Here is an 8,842-nt window from a genome sequence, read left to right on the forward strand (position 1 = left end):
GGGCAGGAATTCCTTTTTCTGCATTTGAAGAAAGGGGCCAGTAACCAGTGCAATTCAAAATGATCTAAGAACAATGCAGGTAAAATTGTTCACAGTTCAGGATGCAACTGGAATGCATGGGTTAGAGGAGAGGAGTCTACTCTGCTCACTAAATATTCCAAAGAGAAAGTAGCTCTTCCTTCCATTGTTCTGGTACAGCAGACATCTGCTCAGGCAGATCTAGAGAAACAACCAACGGAGAGCTGCTGTCCCATGACACCCATATCACGGCCAGCAGCTGAGACTTGTTTCTTCTGAAGCTTTATTTTGTAGCAATAGATCCTGTTAATCATGTAAGAGTTAGTGTCTGAGGTGGGAAAGGATGTGCAACATGGTAACATTAAAAGTCATGGGTAGTCTCCTTTGCCCTCAGTTGTCCTCCTCTTTGATGGGGGTACAGCCAGAGAAGAAGCTGGTGTTACTACTCAACATTCGCTTTTTTTTCTTCACTAGTGGCAATTGGTTCTCCTGGGACTCTACATCTCCATTGATTAAGAGTGCAGCTGTGTTGGCCTTCTTGACAAACACATCTTGCTCAGCGATCTCTTTCAGGACCTGGTAAGAAAATGAAGCTATTAGCTTGAGTTGCCACAGCACTCAAAGAAATCAGCCAACCCTCCCTGAGACTTGGAAGACATCCACAATTGCAAGCTGCCTTTCCCCAGTCACTAATGGTAATCCACAAAAGCTACTCTAGTTTCTTTACTTTACATGTCAAAACTCTAAAGAGATTTATAAAATGGGGCAGAAAGAAGTTGGGTGAGAGGGAGCAGAATCTAGTGTACTTAGTTGGCATAAGGACACTGGGATCAATTAGGGTGAGGTTGAGCCAGGTAAAGGGCCAACATGTCAATGGCTTATTTGAGAGCAAAAAGGTCTAATTCCCCCAGGCTGCTCAGAAGGTTAGGGATAAACAAGAGGCAGAGGCAGTGAAATTGTCTCAGTGAATTTTCTCCTGATTTAGTGCCCACTGCTAGCCATGAACAAGATATGGCAGCCAGTGGCTGGAAATCAATTCCACCCAGGCTCCCCCATTTCTGATTTGTACCTTCTTGGTTGGAGTGATACATATTGGTTCAAAGAAGGTCTCCCCAGCAGTCACTTCAGTGGGATCTTCCAGTTTGAAGGATCCTTCAGAATCTCTTGTTTGGTTCTCACTCATAGGACCATCCTGAGGGACAGACATGCACATTAGTCTAGGCCAATGCTGCCCCATCAATAAATCTTATTCAGGAAATAGATTTATGGATCCTAATATTTTACTTCCCCTTACTGTGAACAGCAACTCTAGAGAAAGTGGCATGGGCACTAGAAGGCACATGTTATAAGGCAACTGGTTCTTCAAAGTGATAAGGGATCAAAAAATCAGCTAATTTTGCTTTCTAGGTGACCAGGGTGGGAGGTTTGGAGCAGAGGCCTCCCAGTATCAGACTGCTAGTCAAACTCCAATGCAAAAGACAGATAGGGCTACTGTTTGGAATCATAAATGATCAGGATGGTTTGTGAGGTAGCTAAAACCAGCTAAGTTCCTCTTTGGAGGTTTTTAAAAAGCCATGAATAAATGGAGTGGAGTACGTTTTTTGTACAGTTTGGACCAGAGGCACAAGTTCATGTCCGCTACCAGGCAGAAGGGACTACCATTACCTATCCTCTGAGAAGCATCTGCAAGATTGCAGCAAGTTAACCCCAAAGACTGGAGACCAGTAGGAAGACTCCCACATTCATATACTTTAATGCTGCAGGCTGGCAAAGCAGGTGGAGCTACTAACATGGTTAACATGGCAAGATGCACCAGGTGGATTATATGCAGTGACATTTACAATTGTTTCCAACATAGGGATAGACCTTACGTTGCCAAGGTGCATAGGCACCACTAGCTTGTGGATGCCCATGTTCGTCTTTCTGAATTAGATGATATGGAAATTATCGGGTAGATGTTGGGTGCATCCAGCACCAAGGTCCACACGCCAAATGCAGTAGTACTCACCAGCAGGCCAGAATCACGGTTTCTACATTTTGTTGCATCACAGTTACAGCCTGCGGTACAGCCTAGCTTCTGCTTCCTGCAGCCACACTGCCTGTTTCCACATCGGCCCCGGCAGGAACACTTTTAAGAGAAGAGGACTCAAGGTAATAACAGTTCCACTGCTGCTGGGCTGTGTCTAGATAGCCCCAGCAGTCAGAGGGTCTTGTCCAGTACTAGTACTGGACACCAAATTGCATAAATTACCATGACCCTCACCTCACTGCCACTCTATCCCCAGAAAAGAGATGCATGTGACCCACTGAGCCATCTCCTGGAGTAGATGTTCATTCTGAATATTGGTGTTTCAGCACCATCACAATAACTTTCATCACCTCACCAGGTCAAATTCGAGCTTGAGACCTCTCCATGTACCCATTACACATGCCAGCAACAGCCAGTCTCACTCACAGGTCTAAGTGCATGAAACTAGAGAGTTTCTCCCAGATAAAGCTAATGCACATCCCAGTTCAGAAGTAAAAGGGCTACATTGGTTTTGTGGCACAGTTTTAAGTTCTAAATGTGAAGTACAATCAGCCACTCTCACCCCTGCAATGGCTGTTCTGAAACTGCCCAGTTTTTAAATGAGGTCTGAGCACAGCAGTTCAGAATTACAAACTCCCTTTGATGCCAAGCAGCAGTTTCAATGTGGATGGCCCCCACCCTTCAGATCAGTTGAGGAGCCTGCATGTAGCTTGCAGATGTGTCAGAAAAGATTTGAGGGAGAATGCAGTCAGCCTTCATAGGGGATCAGAGCTCTGGCTTTGGGGAAATTCAAGCTTAGAATGGCCCATTGGTTCTTACGGACTTAAAAGTGTTCAGCACATGCAAGCTCCGTCCACACTGCTTCTCCCTCAAAAATCTTAGTGGAGAGCAAGAGCCTAAACAAGGTATCACAACGGGAACCAGGAAGGAAGGGGAAGTTCCCACAAAGTTGAACGCATCTCTCTACCTCCCAAATGCCATTCTTTAGTTGTATGCATGTGCTTCATTTGGTACCCATCACTGCTTGTGGAGAAAGCTGCATGGTACCAGTGTCATCAATATTTTTGCCTCTTTATCATCTCCCACGCTACCTCACTCATCTTCTATTCTGTCCCCCTTTCCCATTCTACATGTAGTGCTTAGTGTTCCATACCCATCTTCTCCCCACGGGGTCAGCAGCCCTGTACACATAGAAGCTGACTACTCAGCTTCTTCTGCATCACACGATAGCTGGGACTGTCTGCAGGGGGACTTTGCAATCCTAGCCAGTTTCTCTCTGGAACAGCCACATGCACGAGCATAGCAGTTCAGAGAGTTACAAACTCCTTTGATGCGCAGGAAGTACAGCCACCCTGGAGCACTTGCTCCTTTTGCTGCTATCTAAAGTGTTCAGGTGGATGGCAGAGAAACCATCCATCCAAAGTACTACTGGCCACAACTAAATGCCCTCTGGTGCTCCTGGAGTAAGTGGCTTTTGCTTCAGGATGCCAGTGCAAACGCCACAGTTCAGCTGTGTTTCATTCTGCATGTGCCAGGCAGCATCATGACACATGTAAGTGGTCCCCTCAGTCAGAGCTAGTAACCCAAGCCAGAGGCAGAGAAAGGTAACTGGATCATACCCCCGATAGGCTTTTCTTGGATCCTTTGGCTGCTTTTATCGGCACCCACTCTGCATCTTCCATCTCCCCTCCAGACTCCTCGGATTCAGAGAACAGCTCTTGCACATCCATTTCTGGTGTCTGTGCACGGGGTTTTGCAGTTGTCTGACGGCGAATCTTTGGCTACAGATGGAAATTAGATGGTTTGAGACCTCAAATGTGTCCGAATTTGGACTACTCCAGAGTCCCAGCAGCATATCACACCCAGCTTACTTGAACAGCCAAGAGAACTGCAGGACCAAGGAGGTGCCAAGTCATCAGGTTGGCAGGGATTCTTAACAGTTCAAAGCAGCAGCTGGTTTAGCTTGTTATCTTTAAACAGTTGCAGAACTTTGGTGCACTGCCCCATGCTACACAGCTATAACAAGTGAACCTAAATCACGACATTATTCCTTCCAATAGCTAGTGGTTAGCATATTGGCAGGCCATAGGTTATACTTGATTTCTGGTTTCTTGCTCCCTGGCTCAGCAAACGCTGGCAGTGCTGCAGAGGAAACAGCCTGCTTGTGAGGGTGGGGACAAGGCAAACTGTATCAACATACAAGGTGTGACAGCTTCCTTTAGACAGAAGAGGAGCAACAGTGCCAACCGGTTACAAAAGGATTCTAGTTCTTTGCTAAAGAGGAGGATGGGAGGAATCCTTGGGGCCTGCCTAGGGCAGATGATACATTTACCCCAGTCTTCAGAACAAAGAAGACTAATAAAGCAACTCAGGTGTAAGAGGGAAGTTTGAAAGATTTGTTAGCCTGTATCTTTATCCTTACAGAGCCCAATCAGCCAAAGAGAAGTGTGGCAATTAGCACATGGCAGTTGTTTACCTTGGGTGGAATATAATCAAAGGGAGAATCTGGGGACTGAGTCGGCATTTGCTGAATGTGGCGGAGCTTCTGTCCGCTGGCAATTTGGTGGAGTATTAATTTCTGTTAGAAAAGAAGATGAATTTCATTGCATCATAAGTAGCCAAACCTAACAAACCGTGCCACCAATAAGCTGCCAGGTGGCTATGCACACACCCTTCCCTACCTGTTTGAGGGACTCATTCTCCTGGAGAAGCTCTTGGTTCTTCTCACAAAGTTCCCTCATTTTCTCAAGCTCTTCATCCTGTTCACGAGAAAAAGAATGAAATATGTAGGGTTATTTAGGGTCTGAAAGGTAGAAACTGCTTCTAAACTGCTAGCAGATTGTTCAAGTCAGGAGGAGGTCTTGCTCAATGCTTAGGAGTGCTCTGCGCCTCCACATCCACAGAGGTGGCCTCTCCACCATTCTCCAACAGGAGACTGGACCTTCAGTTTTGAGGTCAGGAGGAATACAAGCCTCACTGTCAATTAACTTCCTCTATCCTACCAAACAGGCCAACAGTTCTCTCTTCTCATGTTACAGTCTCCCAACTTTTAACACCTTCCCTACCCTTCAGGGACAATCTTGGAGCTAGGCTAGGAAAGCTCTGCTTCAGTAGCTCGGCCAACTCTCTTCTTCCCTAGCAATTTGCTATACTAAACTCTAGTAGCTTTGAGGGAGAGGATAGTGTATTCCACTGCTGTTTGCTACTGCAGGGCCCACCCTGGAGCTGGTGCTTTCAACATTCCCACTGTGGGATCCCCCCGAAAGACCCTTCATCACTGAAGGCAGATTGATGCTGCACTCAGCATAGAGCTAACAGTATTCCTTTGGTTGGCTGAGCATGCAGAAAAGCAGCTGATGTTGGGCTTGTGGAAGCTGAACTGGTCTGAGGCAAGTCTGTTGTCACTTAGTTTGCTTCTTTGGAAGGAGCATTTATGAACACAGACTAGAGGCCCAATATTCCAGCCATCTACTAGCAACTTCTCCAAGAAGTCTAATCTACAGATGGAGAGCAGCATGAATAATTTCCATTGTTACTCAGCCACGCTGAAGCCCCGCTTCCAATGGCAAGGAGCTGGCATTGCTACAGCAGGGGCAATGGGGTTACACCCACATATAAAATGCTCCTGCACCAGGGGACCCCTCCATGAAGAGGGAACCTGCCACAGCTGAGTCCACCTCCAGCCAATCTACCTGGAACTTGAGCCGTTCAAGTAGCTGTTGCTCGTGCTCAGTTAGAGAGTCCTCCAGCTTCTTCTCTGCTGCTTCTTTCTGCTGCAGTTGGCTAAGCAGGTACAGAACCTACAGGCAAATTAACACAGCATAGATGAAAAGGATGCAGACAGTGACAAAACATGCTTTTAAGGGATAAACCCCTAAGGCATGCCTGGCAGTCTTGACATTCTCAGTAGACCTGGAGGTTTTGGGGCAGGTGAAGAGATGGTGTGGTGGGCAATCTCTAGTAGGCAAACAGGTTGTAGAGACAAATAAGCTAGTTCTTTGCCATCCATAGCATGAGAGTAGTCTGGGCCCACTTGAAAACAACACCTTGTGTTCAGATGCAGCAAGTTTGTGCCTTTGAATGGAACTGAATAAAATGGTTCTGTTTTTACTTCAGCAAGACCATTTAGCACCACTAAAACTTTAGAAATGGAGATCAGAAGACAGATGAGGGAGACTTCCTAGGGGGTAATTATATCAGGTCTGCCAGAGGCCAATAAAGCCTCATGAAAATAGGTTTGGGTTTGTTTTGGGATTTTTGTTTTTTTTAAAGACAGGTTGCAAATTGATTTTAATTTAACCCTCTCTCTCTTAAGGAAAGAGGCACTTGGATCTAGGATCATGGCCTTAACTCTTCTTCATGGGCAGACCTTTAGGAGCAGCTCCAAGGCATTTGTTTAACCCCACGGAAGCCATGCAGTGTTAATCATGGTACTCCTTCACCCCTGGATTTTACCTTTTCCTGATGTTGCTGCTCCTGCATCACCAACTGACTTTGGAGCTCAGCCTCTATATCTGCCACCTGGTTTCGCTCTTCAAGCAACATTTTCTGCATATCTGCACAATTAGCTTTGCTCTGTTCCAGGCTGCTGTGAAGTTTGCTTTCCTCCACTTTGGAGGAAACCAGCTGAAAGACATCAGTAAGGAGACTATTGAGGAAAATGGGTGCCACTCTCCACAGCATATGATTGGGACTGGACATCAGCAACAAGGGTGCTGGAGTCAAATTTAAAGCTATACACACTTGAAAGCCATTATCAGGTACACCCCCCCCTCCCCGCACACACACTTTACTATGGAAAGAGACAGAATAGGCAGCACTGACAACAGTTACTAGAATGACTCCATCATCGTCTATTACCTTTGTTTCGGCATGCCATGGTCTCCCCAGTCTTCAGATCTCTCTTGATCCCACTTACATTTGTCTCCAGTCTTCTTGGACTTGACATCTACTTCTCCTGCCTTGAGTTTTTAACTCTCTCCTTGATTCTCTACAAGTCTGGTTTCCTCCTCCTCCACTCCATCTATGCTTCCTTTATGAGTGGCCTCTTCTATTATCCCTCAAAGTTACCCACCACATAGAAAGACAATAACTCCTTGCCTGACCTTTATAGACTGCTTTTCATTGCTGACTACTCCTTCAGGGACTCTTTCTGTTTTCCCTTCCTCCCTCGCACTCAGAGTACCCCCAGAGATTTGTCCTCTGCCCTCACTGTCCCTAGGCAAACTCATCTGCTCACAAAGATCTGATTAGTGTCTCCAGGCCAGTGCCTCCAAGATTTACTTCTGTCCAATTTTTGTGTGTGTGTTGTTGTTTTTTTTAAAACCTACCTTTCCTGCTGGGTGTCTCGATGCCAACTTAAAGCCATCTTGTCAGAGACTGAATGAGTTATCTTCCCACCTCCCAACCGTAGACATTGCTAATAAATTCCTGTTTCTCCACAACCCATCCTTCCAGTTTCTGGAAGTCCCAATCAGTCTTTGATCGTATCATACCTTTACTAATCCAACTTGCTCCTTTCTGGCTTTCTTTACACACTTCATCCCTCACTCTTAACCTTCCAAAACTCTGCAGCAGAAAGTTACATGGCTCACTTGTAGCTATGACCATGGTCAGCTCTTCCCTGAACACCATCATGGGCTCCACCATACCTCCTGTGTCAGATTCAAGTTCTTCCTTTTCAAGGATGGCGTCTCACCTCCCAAGCCATTTGTCAAGGATGCATCCTATGTGTCTTTTCCCCCAGACTTGCCTCCATGCTACTCCCCAGGCCAGGAATCTCATTCTGACCCGATCCAGCATGCCTCTTCCCTCTCTTTAGGCTGCCCATACAACCCACTTCAAGGAGACCAACTATTGTTAAAACAACCATCTATGTAACCTTCAAAATGAATGCACTATTCACCCAATGACCCTTGTCACAACCCCTTCCCCTGTCATGTATCACCACATTTGTTACTTCCTTCTATTCTTGTCTAACCTGAGATTATGAGCTCTTTGAGGCAGATATGGTTATAGCTAATAAATACAGTGCAGGAATCCTAAGCAGATGGGTGTGCCACAATGCAGAAAGAATGTACCTCTCCAATTAGGTATTTCAGGGCACACTTTGCCTCTAGAATAGTTGCAATAGTTTCCCAGCGTTGCTTCACCCGGTCTCCATTGTCGGCATCCAATAGCTTCTGCTGCAGATCTGCTATCTGGGCACTCCTTTGGAAACAAACACGCATTTGAGTTCAAGGAAAAGAATTTGGAGTAGTTCGTGGATAACAGTAATATATTCCCAAAACATTACAAAAACTATGGAAAGCAGCTTCAGTTAGTTGATTGTTTGTATGGTGGTAGGGTCTGCTGCAAAGCTGCATTGATGACTCAGCTGGAAATTCATTCTTCTGAATCTGTACCAAGCCACTGCTTCAGCATCATGCAGGTAGGTGCTGTGCTAACATCTTTCAGATAAGCAAAATGGACATACATCTCTCTTACATAAATAGTGTTCATAGCCCCAGTATCTTGGAAATTCTCACTTGATAGCTATATTCTGTCTGAAACTACACAGAGCAGGTCAGTTCTATTTGCTATTCTTTACTTCTCCCAGGTCTCACAGAATGGCTGCAATGATGAAAGTGTAGGGTACCTTGGGATGATGGTGCTATAAAAATGAGAGCTAGTTCTGCCTGTTAGAAGCTTCATGACATTCCCTTACCTGAGCTCCATCTCTGTTTCCAGGCTTTCTATCTGCTTTGTGATGGAATGGTCTATTTCTGAAGCCTGCACGTCTGCGACCGAGTATGT

General features: G+C 45.7%; 1 protein-coding gene across 1 annotated transcript; it reads right to left on the reverse strand.

The window, feature by feature from the left end:
- Nucleotides 1–6: 6 nt before the first annotated feature.
- On the reverse strand, nt 7–8,839 carry LOC113409475 (chromosome-associated kinesin KIF4-like; the record flags this gene model as incomplete). Its single annotated transcript, XM_026663426.1, has 10 exons — nt 7–594; nt 1,088–1,210; nt 2,027–2,146; nt 3,667–3,828; nt 4,524–4,625; nt 4,729–4,806; nt 5,740–5,847; nt 6,503–6,673; nt 8,128–8,257; nt 8,754–8,839. Coding segments are annotated over 10 exons (1,266 nt in total), but the record flags the coding sequence as incomplete, so codon positions are not given.
- Nucleotides 8,840–8,842: the final 3 nt, after the last annotated feature.

The sequence above is a fragment of the Terrapene carolina genome, unplaced genomic scaffold (genome assembly GCF_002925995.2).
Source record: "Terrapene carolina triunguis isolate 2854851 unplaced genomic scaffold, T_m_triunguis-2.0 Scaffold33572, whole genome shotgun sequence".
Taxonomy (NCBI): Eukaryota; Metazoa; Chordata; order Testudines; family Emydidae; genus Terrapene; species Terrapene triunguis.